Source organism: Equus quagga, chromosome 18 (assembly GCF_021613505.1).
Source record: "Equus quagga isolate Etosha38 chromosome 18, UCLA_HA_Equagga_1.0, whole genome shotgun sequence".
Classification (NCBI taxonomy): domain Eukaryota; kingdom Metazoa; phylum Chordata; class Mammalia; order Perissodactyla; family Equidae; genus Equus; species Equus quagga.
This window is the reverse complement of record NC_060284.1, coordinates 8,997,855-9,018,445: the sequence shown is the minus strand read 5'-3', so window position 1 is coordinate 9,018,445 and position 20,591 is coordinate 8,997,855. Positions and strand designations below refer to the sequence as shown.

At 35.5% G+C, this 20,591-nt stretch overlaps 1 protein-coding gene across 3 annotated transcripts; it reads left to right on the top strand.

The window, feature by feature from the left end:
• Positions 1-317: 317 nt before the first annotated feature.
• On the top strand, positions 318-20,240 carry ZRANB2 (zinc finger RANBP2-type containing 2). 3 transcript variants are annotated; one of them, XR_006886010.1, is made up of 11 exons: positions 457-1,250; positions 3,656-3,708; positions 3,796-3,904; positions 4,996-5,078; positions 10,584-10,660; positions 10,943-11,077; positions 12,537-12,706; positions 14,235-14,321; positions 16,510-16,668; positions 17,747-17,816; positions 18,362-18,457. XR_006886010.1 is itself a non-coding variant. In XM_046645390.1 (11 exons), the coding sequence occupies exons 1-10, from the start codon at positions 1,195-1,197 to the stop codon at positions 17,774-17,776; spliced, it is 963 nt and encodes a 320-aa protein (XP_046501346.1). In that variant the 5' UTR covers positions 460-1,194; the 3' UTR covers positions 17,777-17,816; positions 18,362-20,240. The 3 variants fall into 3 exon arrangements, 2 of the variants coding, with proteins under 2 accessions (XP_046501345.1, XP_046501346.1); XM_046645390.1 differs by having other exon boundaries at positions 460-1,250; positions 17,743-17,816; positions 18,362-20,240; XM_046645389.1 differs by lacking the exon at positions 17,747-17,816 and having other exon boundaries at positions 318-1,250; positions 18,362-20,240.
• The last annotated feature ends 351 nt before the right edge of the window (positions 20,241-20,591 follow it).

The following is a 20,591-nucleotide window of genomic DNA, read 5'->3' as shown; positions in this document are numbered from 1 at the left end:
ATCATTCACTATGCAAAGAACTGGAAAAATACGACCAGCTCTCAAGGAAAAATAACGTCAACAGCTGCCAAACCCTAGATGACCAATGTTTCAATTATCAAAGACTTTAAAGCAGTTATTATAACTAGAAAGTAGTTGAAAATATTCTCTCTAGGTATATGCTTTACTCTAGAAAAATTATTGCATTTTTGTATCCGAATCCACGCATAAGAATGTTCATACCAGCGTTGTTTGTAATGACAAAACCCGGGAAATAGAAGGGATAAACTGTTACACAAAGTAGTATTACCAGTACATAGCAGTAAAATTAAGGAACTACGGTTATATGCAAATATACGCAACAATCTAGGATGAATTTAGAAGCATACTGTTGAGCGGGAAAAAAGTTGCAGACGATTATGTAATAACAAACTATGCTTGTAAAGCTCAAGTTTACCATATTAAACATACATGTACCTACGCTAAACTTTTAAAAGCAAAGGAATAAATCCAAAATACAAGAGAGCGTTACCTCTGGAGAAAAGCAAGGGGATTGGATCGGAAAAGACACACGTAATTTTAACAATACCGGCAATATCCTAGTTCTAAAATTACTGGTCGGTTCCCGTGAGTAAAGTGCTTGTCTGTTACATCTATTTATGTACCAAAAAAGAGTTTAAGTTTCTAAACGACATCCCGCGTGCATAACGAAAGAACAGAAGTCTCGGGCCTTTATTAAAATAACTTCTCCAAACACTTGACTAGACGCCGGTATCGCATCCCCTAGCCTAGACGGGGCAAGCCGCCCTTCCAAGCTCCAAACTGCCCACAGTCACTTCCGCCTCTGCCTCCTTAGCTCCGCCCACCTGAGCGGAAGTACTTTCCTCTCGGGTCCTCCGGCCTGTAGGGGGCTCTCCCAGGCTTTTAATGCCACGAAGGCCTCCCGCCTGGGCTGTCCCTGCGGTGCCTGTTCGCTTAGTTTTAAAAACACTTTTGCGTTATCACTTTTTCGGCCAGATAAAAATCGCACAGGCATCTTAGTGTGGACATTCACGTTCAAACTCAGTCCAGGCCGAGGTGCTGCATCGTCAAACCTTGACGCAGTGGTGGGTAGGAGTCAGGCGGAGTGGGGACAGCCCCGGAGTGCCGAAAGGCCCCGGCCCGCTTCCTCCGGTGAAGACGTAGCTGCGGGTGGCTGTGGTGGCGGCGTCCAAGATGTCGACCAAGAATTTCCGAGTCAGTGACGGTGACTGGATTTGCCCTGACAAAAAGTGAGTTCAGGAGGGATCCCGAGTGGGGCGAGGTTTGTCGGTGGCGGCTTTCTCGGGTCGATTGGGCATTTTCCGTTTCGACGCTCTCGGGTGCCTTGAGTCGGAGCAGGCGGCGAACCGCCGGCTCCTGGGCGGGAAGGAGGCTCGGGGGCTCCCCACGATGAGGATTTTCGGGAGCCTTTGTTGTGCCTGTGTCTCCAGCGTTTCTTCGACGGTCCTTCCAGACAGCCGTTCTTTTGGGGGAGCGAGAGGGCCTGCCCTTTGCCCCGCGCCCCGCCCGCCCGCAGCCGGCCGGCCGCGGGCAGGTTTCGCGATCGGCGAGTCGGCCGGGCGGAGGCCGCTCGGGGTTGCTCCCCCCACGTGACTTTTCCCTGCAGGATTTCACTCTTGTTCGCGGAGTGCGTCGCTTTCTCCAACTAGTCCTTTTGCTTCTCCTAGTTCACGTTGGTCTTGCTGTATTTTTTTCTCATTCAAACTTTCCTCGGTACTGTTTATACTCTTGTCCGAACGCTACCCTTGTTTGGTTTGGGAAATTCGGACTTCTTTTCTTGATTGCTCTTTAACTTGCCCAGAAGAGTTGAACCTTTCGCCTCGTTAGAGCCCCAAGCAGGAGGCCTGTGTTTTTGCCTGCCCAGCCCCGGAGCTGCCTGCGGCAGAGGAGCACGTGTCTTCCTGGCTCTGCTTTTTGACATTGTTGCTGAAGCCAAGTGCTCTGTTAAATTGTTAGATTTTATTGAACGGTGCTCACATAGGGGTACGTATTTGGAAATACATAGTAATTTCTGTGGAACATAGTTGTCAAGAAAATGGAATGCGCTCCTCATGTTCCAATAAAAACCTTTGATTTCTTGTCCTTAAGGTAGCCGCGGATATCTTACAGAGTTCGTGGTCGTAAAGAGGAAAAACTTTGAGGGATACAAACCTGGGTTGAATTCTAGTCCTTTTGCTTATAGACCATGTAACTATGTAACTGTAAAGTAGGTATTTAATTTTGCTCGAAAACTGGGATAGAATAGCGCCCTTAAAATGAGTACGTGAAATAGAGACAATGTTATTTCCTCAGCATTTGCCTTCTATCTACATTTTAAGCAGTCTAAATGAAACATTGTTATGATTTTTAAATACTAAGTTGGTGGCTGTCAATTAATTGCATAAAGATTAAGATGACCTGAGCCTTCTCGAGGTAGACAATAGTGAATAGAAACAGAGTCAGATGCTTTGGCTAGCATTGCTCTGAGTGGTAAGAGACTATTGAATATATTCGAAAGGTTAGAACAACAACTCTGACTTTTTTGTGGTTGGTCACTTGTAGAGTAAGTGCTTTTGATGGTGTCATTTATGACAACACACCCAAATATTTGAGGTAGGTCTCTTAAGAGTGCATTTCAACTCAGTTACAAATATATGAGTAGCATATTATTTCTACAATGTGTATAAATCAGAAAACATTTTTGTGATATATTTTTAATGTTTATCAGGGTTGTAAAGGATATTCTTTAGGAGGGAAAACAACCTAAAAAGTATTTGGAGTGCTTCGGTTTAGTGTCCATTCCATACTTCGCATCTTTATTTCATTCTAGTGTAACACCTAAGAAAGAAAGTAATCAGCTTTTTAACATTTAAGCTTTACATGTCATTCAGAGCATTTAACCATTAAGACCATGTTAGTGAACCTGATAATTGTTTGTTTTTAATTAAGTTTACTGAATATAAGCATAAAATGATAGTGTTATTCTATGTATTGAGATTATTGGTTTTAATTTTTTTCAACTAGGTTTCAGAGGTTTGGTAAATACCCCCTAAAACTGAAGAGCCTTATAATTATTGAAACTGTTTATATTTTTGGTCAGTACATCCCATCTTCCTTCTTTCATTTACCGTTCCACTTCCCACTTGTGAAGAGTGTTTTATCAAGATCCATGAAGGCCTCTCTGATTTATCTGTGTTATTGGTCCACTCTTGGGATTTTGTGTTATAATACTTAACACATTCTTGTATATATCTTATTTTTCATACTGGGAGTTTCTTTGAAGTTTTCTGAACTCCCCGGTATCTCATCAGTGATTTTTGAAGTGGAGTTTCATTATAATTAATGATTTTTGCAAATATGAGGACAGTGAGGCACAGAGATCTTAAGTGACTTACCAAGATCACATAACTAGTAAGTGGAAGATTGGAGTGTCTTATCCTAGACTTGTGGCTTCAGATCTTATATTTTTTTCACCTAAATTGTGAGGATTCATTTTATAGTTAACATTGGCATTAACATGACTGAGATGATATTATAAGTTCTGGATCCAGGTATATAGTGAAGACACGTTAAAAAATTGTGTGTATAGAATTTTAAAAATTATGTGATTTAAAAGATATCTCTATAATTTTTTTTTTTTTTACTTTATTTTCAGATGTGGAAATGTAAATTTTGCTAGAAGAACCAGCTGTAATAGATGTGGTCGGGGTAAGCATTTAAGGAAGCTTCTCTTAAGACTGTTTAAACAGATCATTTATTTCCCCAGATTCATATTGCATTGTTTTCTATTTTCAGAGAAAACAACTGAGGCTAAGATGATGAAAGCTGGTGGCACTGAAATAGGAAAGACACTTGCAGAAAAGAGCCGAGGCCTATTTAGTGCTAATGATTGGCAGTGTAAAACGTATGTGTTTCAAATTATCGTGCACTCTTTCTTCCATATTAACGTATCTAGCCCCTACTTGTTAATATTACCATCTCTTATTAGTCACAGTGACAAGCCAAGGGCTAAAGGTTTAAATCAAAGGTCTTTTGATTGTTATTCAGTCTGTATCTGATATATAAGTATTAAGAACTTTTAAATTCTATTTTTTAATGGTAATAATAGTTGTTACTATGATGGGTTATATATACCAGTAACCAAATGCTTAAGGTGAGCTACCATCCCCAAAAAGTGAGAAAAGAGTATTTAAAAGCACTAAAGCCTACTTCTTTCTATTGTAGAAGAATCTAAAAAATTTTTAGCCTCCATCATTAATGTAAAATACATCACAAAATTTGTTTTGCCTATTTACAAAGTAATTTTAAATTCATAAGTCACATGCAATAAGTAATTATTCCTAATTAGGTAAGTTTCTTAATGTTTTTGATTTTCAAATTATCTGTTGATTTTTTTCAACTTCCATGTTTTCTGTACACAGATGAATCAAACATATATGGAGGAGGATTGATTCACAAGAGGGTCTTACATAAATTTCTGATTCTATACATACTAAGTTTGTATTGGAGAATTTTCCAGCAATAGATTGTCACTGGATTTGGTATGCTATGGAATTCAGTGCTTGAACTGATTCCTCAAAAAACAGAAAAACTTGACATTATTTGGAGGATATAGCCTTATTCTTCTTTGTGGTGGATGCAGAGACTGAGACATTAATAGAACCTTTAATTTAAAATGTTATTTTTTTCACCTTGAGGCATCAGAATCTATAGATTAATTTGTCATATAGTTCTAATAAGATGACAGAGACATTCTTCATACTGTATAGCTTCTGCTTCTCTGCTTAAGTAGTTCAGTCTGTTGTCGGAACCTACATTCTCTCTTTAGAAAATGTATACTGGTAAGTTTTCTTTGTTTGCGATATCCTTAGTAAATGTTTCTTTGTGGTAGTAATTTCGCCCTAGTTTTTATTTTAAAATTTTAGAATGTCTAAAAATTTACTCTCTTTCTTGATTTGTATTAGTCTATTAATTTGATATTTTTCACTTCTAAAGCTGCAGTAACGTGAATTGGGCCAGAAGGTCAGAGTGTAACATGTGTAATACCCCAAAGTATGCTAAGTTAGAAGAAAGGACAGGTAAGATGCTGTCACATTCTAACCAAATGATTTTAAAAGAACTAAAAATCGAATCGATAATTGTATCACCTTCTTGTGAGAGCACAGTAATTGAGGATTCCGTCTTTTCCACTCTTGTTTTTTGCCTTGATTTTTTTTCTTCATACCCCCAAAAGTCATCTTTTTTTTCATAATTTCAGTTTACAAAGTATAGCATTAGAGAGCCCTATCCTAACAGATAGTGACATTAGGATATTTTCGGAATTGCTTTATTCCCTCTCCTGTCCCCCTACTGGTCTAAATGTTGGTCATTAGTAATAAATAGAGTAATAGCATTTTTTCATTCATTTGATAGCGTAGTATGACCAAAAAAAGAGTAGAGAGAGGCACCATTTAAAGATTCATCTGAATCTTAGGCTATAATTCTGAAACTTCGTTATGCATTACAGTCATTTGAGAAACTTTAAAAATACAGATTTCCAAAAACAGAGCTCTATTGAAGCTCTTAGAGGGTAGATTCCAAAAATCTGCAGGTGATTCAGTGGTGTTTGGTAACCATTGGCCCAAATAATAGCTTAGCGTTGGCTCTGTGTATGGTCAGTGGTGAGTTGAAAATATTTACCTAATAAAATATAGTTTTCTCGTTATCAGCAGTTAGCCAAACCACATGATGAGTAAACTTCAAATCTGATTTTATTATTCAGTGACTCATGCACCATATAATCAAAGGCTTCGTTCCAAAAAGTCATCTTCTCAGACGTAGACTTAGTAAACTCTGTCTCTGTTTCTTTTTCTCCCTGACTTGACCACTTCCACTGTCTGTCTGGTTTCTGGGCGTAAGAGACCCACTGAAGTCTTCTGGACCTACCCTTTCCAGATTGCAACAGAAATTCTAGTTTTATCCCCCCCACTTTTTTTAAATTATATTCCCATTTGTGAGAACATTATAGCCTAATGTCCTAGATGTTTTTTCTTTTTCAATCCTCAAATCCGGGGCTGGCCTGGTTCGTGCACTCCGCTTCGGTAGCTTGGGGTTCTCCAGTTTGGATCTGCGGCACAGACCTACACACTGCTTATCAAGCTATGCTGTGGCAGGTGTCCCATGTATAAAGTAGAGGAAAATGGGCACAGATGTCTGCTCAGGGCTAATCTTCCTCAAAAAAAATGATAATAATAATCTTCAAATCCTACACCACTCTTCTCATTCTCAGGAAGTGATCTTGCCTTTGTACTGCCTGGGTAGATTAAGGTCTAATAAGGATCTCCTGTTTTTCCTTCCTTCATCTCTTTAAGGTATACATTTTCTTCCTGTTTTTTGATCTTCTTCTCACCTACTCCTCTGGTTGTTTCTTCTGTCTCCTTTTTAGTTTCATCCTCTTCTGTCCAGCCACAGAATGTTAGGGTTCTTCAAAGTCTAATCCCTAGACATTTTCTTCCAAGGCCTAAGCTTAAGTAAACGTTGGCACACCATATTACCGACGTTCACGTCTCTAGCTCAGACTTCTTTGACCCATATATCCAGCTGCCTATTCAGCATTGCCATATAAATGTCAAACTCATTATATTCAAACTAAATTCATGATTTTCCCCTAGGACCTGACCCTCTTCTTGTAATCTCTTATGATTAGTACCACCCGCCATATGCTTGTGACATAAGCCGGAAACCTAGATGTCTTTAATAACCCCTTCTTCTCTCCCCTCCAAAAAGTCTTTTCCATCAACCTTAGGCGAAGATAGCACTATCTCTTGTCTTGGAAAAACTGCCACTTGGTTGCTGTCTGCACATATTCCCCTCCTGTCCAGTTGGCAGCCAGAAATTTTTTGTTTTGTTTTTTCAAAATTGAAAACTCCATTTGTTTAAAACCATTTGGATTGCTTTTAGGATAAAATCTAAAATCTTAACCATTTTAAAAATTGTAATCCCAAAAGCCTTTTATCTGTTTGCATTCTGTTTGACCTATTTTGTGACTCCTCCTTTAACCAAAGTTTCACTATCACAAGAGCTGTAGTCTTTAACAACTGAAGTCATTAAAGTTTGATACGTTCTTACTTTCCTTTATGCATTGTCTTTTTTCTATCATTCTGGTGTCTTGACCCTTTCCCACTTCCCTGGCTATAGGGTAGTTGTCTTTGCCGGTCACACTTGAAGGTGTGAACTAATGTACACTCTTAACTCGCCAGTTGCTCGTTACTATTTGTAATCAGGAAGTTCTAAGCTTCAGGGGAGAATTGCCTAAGCATGGGACAGGCTGTGGGTAAAAGAAAAATTGATGGATTTTTGAAAGATTGCTGACTTCTGCATAATCCCATTAAATGATTGTACAATAATTTACTTAGCCATTCTCCTGTTTTTGGATTTTCGGGTTACTTCTGTTTTTTTAAACCGTTAAGGATAACTGCAGTAGAAACAGTCTTAATACAGTGTGATTTTTATTTTGAATTATTTATTTAGAATAGATTCTCAGAAGTTGGATTAATTAATTGTTCCAAATAGAGAATCACAGAATTTTCTCTTTGAAAATTCTTTCCTTTGAAAATGCTCTTCCTTTGAAGTACATATTATATTCATCCACTTTTCTGTCTTCATTTCCATTGCTACAACCCTAATTCATGCCTGTTTTAACCCTGCCTTTGATGCTTTACTGGCCCTTGCTCACCTTTTTACATTTTACTATGAGACAAATTTGAAAAATTTTTTTTTAACACTTGCTAAAAACCTATAGAGGTTCTTGGTCACTTGTTTGATAAAAACTGTATTTTAAAGCCTTCTTAAAAATACTCATATTCTTTAAATGGTACCAGAATTGTGGTTTCTCTGCTCATTCATTGAAGCAATATTTATTGGCCATTGTGCAAGATGTTGGCGTACTTGGGGGAGCAAAACAGACACAATGAGTCAAAGAGAAAGGCATGTTTAAGCTAAGAAGTGAAAGATGTTACCCAGGTAACAAATTGACAGGTCATTCCAGGCAGTGTCACATAGCTTGTGTGAAGGCCCTGAGGCTTGAAAGAATTTAGCATATCAGATAAACTGATTAGCTCCAGAAAACACTTCAGAAATAGGCAAAGGCCATGTAATTCTTATTTTGTTGTATATATGGGAAGTATCTGAAAGATTTTTAACAAAGGACTGACACATCTAATTTTCTTTAAACATTGCTGGTTGGTAGAAAAAGAATTGTGGGAAAGAGTGGCAAGAGTGGAAGTAAGAAAACCTTCAAACCAACAGAATGGAGGAAACACATATAGACCATGCCAGTGATTCCTCTGACTAACCTGTTATTAAGTGGAAATGATATGCTTAAGTTTTTTTGTAAGAAAGAGCTATTATACTTTCCAATATATAAGGAGAAAGTTCATGAGGTGGATTTGTTGTATGGGTTTACACAACATACCTTAATAATCTCTTTGCTGTCAACAGATTACTTAGGTTCTTTCTCTGTGGCCTGTATGAGAGAACACGGAAATGGCTTTACATTTGCTATGATGCTCATTTTAAAGTAATTTTATTTACATATCTATGAAAATTGCCTATGTGAATTATAGTTCACTTTCTAAATCTTGCTATAATTTATTCTTTAGCTCTCCATATTTGCCATGTCATTTTTCAGCTGTGGCTTACTAAATGTGAATAAAGAACTCTATTGAATTATTTTCCATCTAGATCCCAAAGACTTTTTTAACTTTTTACCTACTTCTAAGTATTTTGAAGTTTAGATCTTTACTCTTAGTCATCTCTTAAAATTTGTTGTTGTTTATCAAACTCTTCATACCTTAATCTCAGGGCTTCCTGATATAATATTAAATATATCAAGATAACTATATTGTTGAATTACAACTTTCCACAGTGTTTGTAATCAAAATTAACATTGAGTATGAACCGTTTTCTTGAGGTGAACATATGCCCAGTTGTACTTGTTTCCATCTGTTTCTATCTGATACTCTGAAAAACTAGAGCCACAATTTTACTAAGCAGAAGTTATTTGTTGTTAGTGTTGTCGAGTCAATTCCAACTCCTAGCGACCCTGTGTCCAGCAGAGTGGGACCTCCCTGATCTTTTGCACCTTCCAGACAATGCTCTGCTGCTATTCATAGAGGTTTTTTTCATGCCAATATTTTAGGAAGTGGGTGTCCAGGTCCTTCTTCCTAGTCTGTCTTAGTCTGGAAGCTCTGCTGAAACCTGTTCATCATGAGTGAGCTTGCTGGTATTTGAAATATCAGTGGAATAGCTTTCAGCATCACAGCAACAGGCAGCCACCGCACTATGACACCTGACAGATGGTGGTGTGGTTACCTGACCAGGAAACGAATCCAGGCTGTAGCTGTGAGAGCACTGAATCTTAACCACTAGACCACCAGGGCTGGCTAAGGAAAAGTTGGTATTGATATTTAATACACTTTTCACTGTATGTCATGTGCACAGAAACAAAAGGAAATTCTCGTATATTACAATTGGAGTCCATATTGTCTCTGAAACAAGATAGGAGGAGGAGGAAAAGGATGATAATGGAAATATTTCAAGGATAAACAGTGGTAACATTGCAGTTTTCACTGTACAAAGTGTAATGAAGAAAAGAAAGGATATTATGTTAATGTGATTTTTTTTTAAGAAAGCTAAATTTACTACATGATTTTATTGGGACAGTTAGGCTTTTTACCATTTGTTTGTGGTTCTATTATGAAATGATGGTAGGGTAAGGGATCATTTTTATAATAACTTCGATTGACAAATTTAAAGTCACAAATCCTAAATCTTTAAAGAATACTTTTTATAGCTTTATTTAACCTTTTGCTGGCTCAGGAAAGGCTTACATCTGGGAATCCTTGCCCTTGCGTGCTAGTACTGCTCTAGAATTTGTGAGGTAGGTAGAGTGTGTTATTGTTGGCCACATTCCTGTTATTTTTTCAATGGGAGATATTTTCAAAATCTCTCATCTTTGTTTAAAACATACTTTTTTATTCCAGTCTTTGCTAAGCCTCTGTCAAAGACCTGTCAGTCTAATTGTAGATGTTAGTTGTGACATCAAAGAATAATGGTTTGCTGGTCTTGATTACTTTCTAATAGAATGTTTTCAGTTTGTAAGTTTACTGGCCACTTTAGAGAACCTGAATGACTTTTAACTATTTATTAAAAACAGTTGCATTAAAACTAATTTAGAAGTCGTTTATTATGTCATTATAAACTATAGAGGAAAGGCCTTTGAAAACTGGTTTATAGCAGAGGTTTGAGGAGACATTTTCCATTCATATATTCCATGTATTGCCTAAGTCACACAGGACATTTTGAAATTGAGAAGAGCTAGAAGTGTAGCCACAGAACTTCTCTAGCTGAGGTATCTAACTTTGAGACCATTCTCTGTAGTGATTTTTATTTTTAATATGCTTAAAAGACTAGTAATTTATTAGATGGATAGGCAGGTGTTGTTGATAAGATTTTCTTTCTATTGCTTGGAGATGATTTTGACATGTTTTTGTTACTTTAATGAGTCGTCATAAGGTAACAATTTATGCCCCTCTTTTTTTTAGGATATGGTGGTGGTTTTAATGAAAGAGAAAATGTTGAGTATATAGAAAGAGAAGAATCGGATGGTGAATATGATGAGGTAAGCTATACATTAGTATGCAGCTTGAATACAAATTAGGAAATTAGGAAAACATATTTGAAAATACCTTAGATGAAAAGGAAAAATATTAAATGTATCTTGTTTTTATAAGTACACTTTGAGTCTTTTACAGCAGCTTATCATTTTGTAGGAAATCCTAATTGACCCAAATATATAATTGACTTAACATACATTGACTTCAATATATAAAAGTAACTTCTTATAAAAATTACTAATTTTAGTATGTTTTCACCTGACAATATTATGAAACTTTTTCTGTAGTTTGGACGTAAAAAGAAAAAATACAGAGGGAAGGCAGTTGGTCCTGCATCTATTTTAAAGGAAGTTGAAGATAAAGAATCTGAGGGAGAAGATGAGGATGAGGATGAAGATCTTTCTAAATATAAATTAGATGAGGTAAACAATTTCCTTGTCCTATTTCTCCTTTGTCTTATTTGAGCTGTGACATACGTGTGAACGTTTTTGACGACCTTTGGCCTGTGATGAAGCTAATGTTCTCCTATGTATTAATTTGTTCTCGCAAAAGCGTTGAGCTCCCAGTCTGCCAAGGACTGTTCTGGCTCTGGAGATACAATAATGACTGAGACAGAACCACCCTTGTCTTAATGGAACTTAAATTCTAGATGGGAAAAGACATATGTGAACAAGATAATTTAGGTAGCCATAATGTTAGGAAGACACATGCTGTGACAACAGATATTGAAACTACTTTGGTTTTAATGGATGTGAGATTTCTGAGGAGGTGAAATTTGAGCTGGGATTTGAATAATAGGATGATATGAAGGAACTGGCTCTAAGAACTGGGGTCAGAGCACTTTCAGGCAGACAGACAGCAAATAAAGGTTCCCTAAGTAGGAAACAAGCCAGCAACGTTCAAAAAGTCATAGGTAGGGCTAATGTGGTTAGAGCAGAGGGGAGAATGTGATGAAGGGGCCAGCAACCACATCAGGTCTGGTGATCATTGTTCTCTGGTGCCCAAGTGTAAAGATTATGGTCGGATGTATAGATCCAGATTAAGGGTACTTTGGGGTCTGATCATAAGAGGCCCTTGAATGCAACTAAACAAATAAATGTGGAACAAATTTTTAAAGTTTTTAGGAAACAAATGAGGTATATTTATCTGACCCATGTTTCAGAGTGATTGTCAATATATTCAGATAGTGAGAAGACAGAATGGATTTCCAGAGTTAGGCAGACCACCTAAAAGGTTACTGTGATAAACTAGAGTAAAGAATGAAGTTCTGAACTAAGACTAAGGGAGATGAATTCAAGGACTTTTAAGGGAGTAAAATTGAAGAGTCTTATCAGCTTATTTGGTAAAGCATTGTAACAGAAAAAGAGGAAATGAGTATGACTTCTAGATTTTCTTTGAAATATCTGAGATAGGGACCGGCCCGGTGGTGTAGTGGTTAAGTTTGCACGCTCTGCTCTGGTGGCCCGGGATTTAGGGGTTCGGATCTTGTGTGCAGACATAGCATTGCTTGTCAAGCCATGCTGAGGCGGCATTCCACATAGAAGAATTAGAAGGACCTACAACTGAGATATACAACTGTGTGCTCGGGCTTTGGGGAGAAAAATTTTAAAAAAAGAGGAAGATTGGCAACAGATGTTAGTTAGCTCAGTGCCAGTCTTCCTCACCAAAAAAAGAAAAATGTCTGAGATAATTGTCAGGTCTGTTTAGTTGAGATGAGGAAAGTAGTAGGCAGATTTCAGGATTGGAATGAATTTTCTGAGATAGTAGTGATAACATAATCATATAGAGATGTCTAGTGCACAGAACTATTCATCCTTCCTCATAGATTGCATTAATATCTAAATGTCTAAATATAAAATATTAACTCTGAGATTTTGTTAGGATGAGGATGAAGATGATGCTGATCTCTCAAAATATAATCTTGATGCCAGCGAGGAAGAAGATAGTAATAAAAAGAAATCTAATAGACGAAGTCGCTCAAAGTCTCGATCTTCACACTCACGGTCTTCATCACGCTCATCCTCCCCCTCAAGTTCAAGGTCTAGGTCCAGGTAAACGGGTGCAGGTCAAGGGTAACACCAGTCAAAATGTCAGTATCTAACTTCTTTATTTATGAATTGTGTTTCTCTTGACTGAATAAGCTTTCCTTTTTGTTGTAGAAATTTCATTCAAGTCACCTTTTAAAAGACAATTTTTTCTATCTCCGTGCGATGAAGTTATTCTCCAGTATTTTCAGAAATGCAAAATTGCAGTGTGAAACTTCAGTCCATTTTAGCACCTTGCCTTTTGTTAAAAGAGACTTTAAAACTTCAATTAAATCATTTCATATAGTGATATTTATCTAAATACATAGTTTACATTTAGAAATTTTTAAGCAAACAAAGAAAAGATTTTATATTTTCACTGATGATGTTAAAGGCCAGCACTGAAATTTTCTAGGCATTAATTGAATCATTGACTTGTTAGACAATGTTTTAATAATTTACTTTGGTATGGGGATTCTGAATAAAGGAGCAAATTCAGCCGTATTTGTTCTGTTAGCTTAATGCTCATAATTTTGAGATGTCCAGGAATAAATTAGAGGGTTCAATTGGTCTTAGACTTGATTATTTTGTTAGTAACGTAAAATTTTAATATTCCCTATTTTTGTAGTCAACAATAAAAATAAAATTTTAGGTGAGGAAAAGCAGTACCTTATTTAAATATTGTTCACTCAAAATATTTCTATTCACGGTTGAGTGAAACCATGGGCAATGAATTTTAATGGTAATTAGGAATAAAGTATTAGCTAATCGAGTACTTAATTAGATAAGTGTTAATGAATACTATAAAGCCTGAAAGCTTAAAAGGCTGATTATAAAGATAGTAATTTTAAGATGAACATGTAATAATCTTTTTCTGCGGGTTATTATTTTAAGGGACAAATTAAAAATGTAAATTGGACCATAAATGAATTTTATTTCTTTTGCGATTTTAAAATTCATGTGGACCATATCTCCCATTGTGTCATTTTTTAATAGTATAGTTGCCTAAAATGATAGGATTTTTGGTGTATTTTCCCTTTCATTCTCTAACTTTTGAGTAGACTGAAAAACAGAGATTAAACAGACATACACATGTCAATATTTAAAGCTTCAGACTAGCCTAGTGATCAAGGAAATAGAAGGGATCTCACAAGGGAAATTGATAGAGATATTTCAGAGAAGTTAAATAGAAACTACAACATTCAGTATTTCTGAATGTGTAAGTCTTGGGTTTTAAATGTTATTCGTGAACATAAAGTATTCATTGTTAATAAAGTGATAATGCTGAGTGTTTTTATTGAGTGATTTTTAGAATAATTTTGTCACACTTTGAAAGTGATAGTTGATTATTATCAAAAATTATTAAGTTTCAGCATAAATATTAAAACAGGATGAAAAGTTGTTACCTTAAAATAAATTGTTTTGAAAATATTTATCTCAAATAGTTTCTTTTTATATGAAAATGAATTCTAACTCATTATCTTTCTTTCAGTGTTCATATGACAAAGCTCAATTAAGTGCTTCTGGAAAAAAAAATCCTTCCATGTTGTTCCAGGTCCCGTTCAAGAAGTTCTTCCAGTTCGCAGTCAAGATCTCGTTCCAGTTCCAGAGAACGTTCGAGATCTCGTGGGTCGAAATCAAGGTGAATGAGGTAGCATCTCTCTGTAAAGCAGAGAGAAAACATATTTAAAGGCTGCAGAAGGTGTTGCTGCTTTTTTCCTCTTGTTTTGCTTCTACTTGTCGATTTTATTTTCGCATTAGAAAACTAATGCACTTGCCTCAGCTTAATTTTCTCACCATGAGATGTTTCCATTGCCAGCAGTGTGCCAAGACATTCCCATGATTGAATTAAGGTGGTTATTTTGCATTATGCAAGGTTTGTCGTTTTGTGCTAAAATGTGATGAAGTAGGAAGATGGAGCCAAGTCTTATCACCAAATCTCTTAACTAGTACCTTAAAGTTACATTTGCAGTAGTAGTTCAGATAAGATCAGAGATATGCAAATAAAAAGAAACAGTTCACTCCATTTTTGAAAGGAAGAAAAATAACCCTGCTTCAAAACAGATTTTGTTTTGCAGGGCAGTTGTTTCAATATTTACAGAAACAGTTTTGTCATTTGCCTCAGGTAAAGTTTCTGGAAAGTTGTATACATTTGTCCGTTTCTCTGTAGTATTACACAGGATGTTAGAATCAGTATGTGTAGAATAGACACTCCTTTAAATTCTGCAAACTAAGTCAAGAAATGTGGTTGGTCAGTCTAGGTGGGATGTGATCTCAAGCATTATTGTTAACTTCAGCTTGCATTTAGTCAGACCTAGAGGGACAAATAGTTTTATAAAGAAGCAAATGAGATGGTAGTTTTTATTCTCTTGAAGTTTTTTTCTAAACTTAGTCAAAATGTATTGCCTTTTTCTTGAGGAAGATTAGCCCTGAGCTAACTACTGCCAATCCTCCTCTTTTTTGTTGAGGAAGACTGGCCCTGAGCTAACATCCATGCCCATCTTCCTCTACTTTATATGTGGGACGCCTACCACAGCATGGCTTGCCAAGTGGTGCCATGTCCACACCTGGGATCCGAACTGGCAAACCCCAAGCTGCCGAAGCAGAACGTGCGAACTTAACCACTGCGCCACCAGGCTGGCCCCTATTGCCTTTCTTTTTGTGTTAATTTATTGATCTGTTAAAGGCATCTAATGTGAATAGGAAAATCACTGTAATTCCACTCATGTGGAACTTGACACTGAAGATTAGTGGTAGCGTTTTTGGTAAAAATAATTGCTTAATAGCTTATTAGAGCCAAATCTGTAGGATTAGAGGGCAGCTGCCATTTAACAACATTGAGGAGAGAAGAGTGTATGCACACTTGTTATTAGGCCAATACAAGACAGAGAGGAACGAGTTAAGTAGTTGTAGTCTTTTTGAGTGCTGCTTGGTGAAGGTCTTTAAGCCCTAGTTCCCTTTGGGAAGCACTATAATTAAGGTTTATAGAACAGCTTTCATATTCTTTTCAAACATTTTTTCATTGCTTATAACTTTCCAAAGAATTCTCCTTTTGGGCTTTCTGATTTTATTTTAAGCCCAAAGGTGAATTTTTTGGGAAGTTTGAGCTAAATTACTTCAACTAAAATATGTAAATGAAGAAAAAAATTTTGTATTTGTACATTTACCTTTACCTGAAACATGTGAATGTCAACACTTCATACTTCATGAATAGTGGTCCTTCATAAAAATAAATACTGTTAATATAAGCCAAGTTTTAAAGTTACTTATTTTGTTTTTCTTTGAATATTTAGCAATTTAAAAGTTATTGTTCTTTCTCATTGCTGTCCCTTATCCCTGCTTTTTATATAGCAACTTAACTAATAAGTTGGATAATTTCCACAAGGAATTATGTATATTTTCCTTAGGAAGTTGTCTGTAAGATACACATTTTTTTCCCCAAACGAAAGAATATATTTTCTAGACAGGAAGTTGTGCAAATGCAGTTAAACCTGTTCATTTTGCTATTTATGTATACTTTAAAATGAAAGCCTTCAATTTTAAAAAAAGAATTTAAAATTTTACTTTAACATATTAAAGCTGGTTTTTAATTATAAGTGGTGAGCTCTTATTTTAGAAAATTAAAAAGATGAAATTAAAGTAAGTGTATTTAAATAGAATTGTTTTTATGGTTGAACCAGAAGTCTTCTGTTGAGTAAGCAGTAAGTATTCCTTCTTATAAAATTTTCGTAGTTATAAAGCCTATTGTTTACTTTTGGAGCTGTTAACTATACAGTTTGCCTCATTTCTTCTTTTAATGAAATGTTTGATTTGTTTCTCAATCAATGAAGATCCAGCTCCAGGTCCCACAGGGGCTCTTCTTCCCCACGAAAAAGATCTTATTCAAGTTCATCATCTTCTCCTGAGAGGAACAGAAAGAGAAGTCGTTCTAGATCTTCTTCATCTGGTGATCGCAAAAAAAGACGAACAAGATCACGGTCACCCGAAAGGTTTGGGTTTCTGTAGAAATAAGAATGGGTGTTCTTAAGTGTGTTTTAATAGATTAACTGAACTTCCTAGCCAAGGATTAGATTTTCATTATCTCCTTTGTTCCAACTTTAAATTATACTTTTCAACTTTGAACTTCAAAAACTAGATGAATTACTTTGCTTATCCTGTGTGCTTTGATCGGGTTGTTTAGAGAAGTTGTATATGAAACCACTTTCTTCCATTATCTGATCATGTTGTTGTTAAATTTTTATTTTCATATATAATTATTATAGCCAACTCTCGGTTATTTCTGTCTTTAAATATTTTAATTCAGAAGCTGTATGTTGAAGTAATTTAATGGTTGTTTTTTTATATGTATATGTGCTATTAATTTTACATTAAATATTAGAAATCAGAATTCCAGGGCATCTAATAAAAAATTATTCTAGATCATTGGAAATCTATCCTCATTTAATTATGTGTATATGCATTTCCACAGCAAATTATTGTTTCATGCCCCTTATCTATAAGGAAATTGTTCTTGTAGCTAATACATTTTTCACCTTACAGTCAGAATCCACTTTTTTTAGAGAAAGACTTTTACTAGATAACTTTATCTGTATTGCCATTTTTAAAATTTGGAGAGTGTAAGTGTTATCTGTCAGCCTTTTCTGCAACAGACTATTTACTCAGTTTCATTAACTTTCTCTTGGTTCTCAATGTTTAATTATATAGTCATTTTAATGGCTTCCTTTGTAATCTTTGCAAATTTTCCATATCCTTTCAGCTTGTGAAAGTAAGGATTAGGTAAAGTCTGCTTATTGCTGGGTTCACTGGTAGGATTACCTCATGATTCCTACTTGTACAGAATGACTAGATTTGCCTCTTCATATTTTGAAGATTCAATATTAAGATTACACACACCTAGTCTTGTTGCTGTGCATTTTATTCCTTTGTAAGAAAATTACTCCGTACTTGAGTGAAACTCATTCTGTTGTTTTTTTACCACTTCTGCAGATTTTTATCTTAGCCACATATAATCCCCCTAGTTTGTTGTCATCTAAACTTAATGAACATGTTCTCTATTCCATAAGCCAGGTGATTGGTGAAAACACTAAACAACCCTGAGCCCAGGGCCAACCCCTCGGAACACCACTACTTTACCCAGGTTGATATATTGACTTATTCATATTAGCTGCATGAATATAACCCTCTAACTAATTGTACAATCATCTTGTGTGACCTAGATTTCCAAAACGTAATTATTTATGAATATATATTCTCATACACAGAAGCCTTGCTGTATCTGTTTTACATAAAGACATATCACACCATCTACAGTGTATCAGAGACTGATTTAGTCACACTTGCATTGGAAAGTTTATATGCCTTTATTGTCTACTATCTGTAATTTTATACGTTTTTGCAAGGCTTCCCTTCATTGCCTTAAATAATTGAGAGGTGGCTATATCTTGAAATGAGATTTATTTTTAAGGTATAGAGAATTTTAAACTATGGTTATACTATTACTGGGCTCACATCCAAGGTCTAAACACTAGTTAATTTTATGCATATAAGTTTGTATCTTAGATTTTAATTATTCCTTTTGTCAGCATAATGAGGTTTAATTTTTGTATTCTCAGTCTTACGAATGAATGCTAATATCTAGCTCCAGCTTACTAGATTACCTGCTTTCTTCATTGTGTCTTACAGGCACCACAGGTCATCTTCTGGATCATCCCATTCTGGTTCCCGTTCAAGTTCAAAAAAGAAATAATGTATTAAAATTTACATCTTAAAAAAAATCCAGTACAGTGCATGAAGCATATTTTTTAAGAAGTTGGTGTCTTACTTGGTCAGAAGTGCTAAATCTGCTAGTAGAGGTGCATGCCTTCATTGCTTTTCAGAACAATACAGCTGTGTTTATTTGTGAACTTAAAAGTAAATAGTATTTTAAGCCATAATGTCCCTAAATAGATGCTCTATTTATCATTTATTATTTACAACCATTTGCTTCATTTAAAACCATCTCAGCTATAAGAAAGTACTTTGTTCCTAATTTGAACTCTTGTTTTCTCATTTCCAAGTATGCACTGTCTGTTGACTTAAGACAGGATTACCTAGTCTCGCCTGATGTTTGGGCATGGAGGCAAGACTGCGGTAAAGTAACTGGAGACAGTCTGTGTGTTAATACTGGAAAAGAAGTCATCCTGTTTATGTTAACCTGCATCAAAGTGATTCTTAATCAGATAAACTAGTTGTAAGACAGCCATATGGAGACCTCTTTATTTTGAAATTCCCTATGCTAAGGGTGCCTTAGAATCATTGTCTCACTTTTATCCAGTTTTACTTTTTGCACCACCACATTTAATGTAGAAAAATCTTGTGAATTGCAGAAGGAGAAATGTGTTGTTCATTTCTCCCCTTCTGATGTGATTTTGAGCAAGAATGTGTTTCTAACAGTTCACCTCTTCTCTACTGATATGGTTGTCTAATGAGAAAAACATCTTATTTCAAAATGTTTATCTTAATATTTTAAGAAGCTTTGTGCGGTATCCTTTAAAAAGGCAGTGAATCTCATAGGGTAGACAAAGCTAAATCATAGTTAATGAAGAACAAATTGAAGAAAGCTTCTGAAGTATATTTCTCTTTGGGTGAAAGATGAACAGAGACAATTGTGAATTTAAATGAATATTTGCCTTGAGATGTTTAGCTTTGAACAGACTGCATCACATTTTCTTCTGAGTAACAAATGGATGCCTGTTTTTCTGCATGACATAAGCAGAAATAATTGTTGTTCCTATTCACTTAAAATTACTTATGGCTTAAAATACTTTCAGAGTTTGTTTTATTTTTCAAAATTAAAATCTGGTCACTTGAGTTCCATTTTGTCTTCTGGTTTTAAAAAGAAAAAGGCTTCTCTTAACAGTATCTTCAGTGACAATACAAGGTAAGTATATTAAGGGAAATCAACACTTGTGCTTGGGGACCTTTTGTCATGGGGATAAATACCCACTTTTTCTTGTTTTTTCCCCTTTAACAGTAGTGTCTGCTACAATTAAAATGTTTTGAGGTATTTAGTAGACAGACCAAACAGAAGTATATTTGTTTTTTATTTTAAAATGAGTGATTTTTCTCTCAACTGATCTAAAGATAAAAGCAAATATCTTATGTAGAAGTATTTTGATAATATTTTTACAGTGAACTTCCCCTTGTTTTTTATGTCTTAATTTTCTTTGCTACGTTTACTGTAGGTTGCACAAGAACTTTTACTCTCTTGTAATTGTGCCTCAGACTTCTTGAAAGTCTACCTTCTAAATTGCCCAGATGATCTTCTAGATTCTATATGTTACCGTTGGTTTATTCTTGTGCTTTCTGTATTTAAAACTTCGGCTGTGCTAAGCAAATGCAAGGTTATAAATTTAGCTTAATAGTAGTTTACGGACAATTCAGATGATTATGATTTCATTTGGTTTAAACTGTACTAGTTCATTTCATAAGGAAATGATGCTGTAGATGAATGTAAATAAAGCTTGTGAGTCAAGCATAAAGTGGTGTTTGTTAGAAATAAACTAGAATTTTTAAGCTCTGACTTAATGTTCATTTTTAAGCTATTCACAGTCTTGTTTGTTACTTTTGATTGTGCATTTTAAACTTTTTATCACTTACCCTTTATATAACGTTACCTTATTTTTATATATGAGTGCTTGGTTTAAAACAGTCCAAAGTCATTATCACTGTAACCTTGGGTGCTCAAAATTTTTGTGACTTTCTTTAAATGGAGAGTACCCAAATTAGTTGAATACTTCCTACCAGAACATTATATACCTTGTATCCTGTGGTAAAATAGCCTACCCTAGTATGCTTCCTGAATTACTCTTAAAACTGTCACTTGATACCACTCAACGGCTGTCCCTTTTAACCTCTAAGTTTTCTTAAATTT

Excerpts from the sequence above, each read along its gene's own strand:
- ZRANB2 (XM_046645389.1), top strand. The coding sequence starts at position 1,195 with ATGTCGACCAAGAATTTCCGAGTCAGTGACGGTGACTGGATTTGCCCT. Across the intron at positions 5,079-10,583 it reads TAAGTTAGAAGAAAGGACAG|GATATGGTGGTGGTTTTAAT; the intron begins GTAAGATGCTGT and ends TCTTTTTTTTAG. Across the intron at positions 10,661-10,942 it reads CGGATGGTGAATATGATGAG|TTTGGACGTAAAAAGAAAAA; the intron begins GTAAGCTATACA and ends CTTTTTCTGTAG.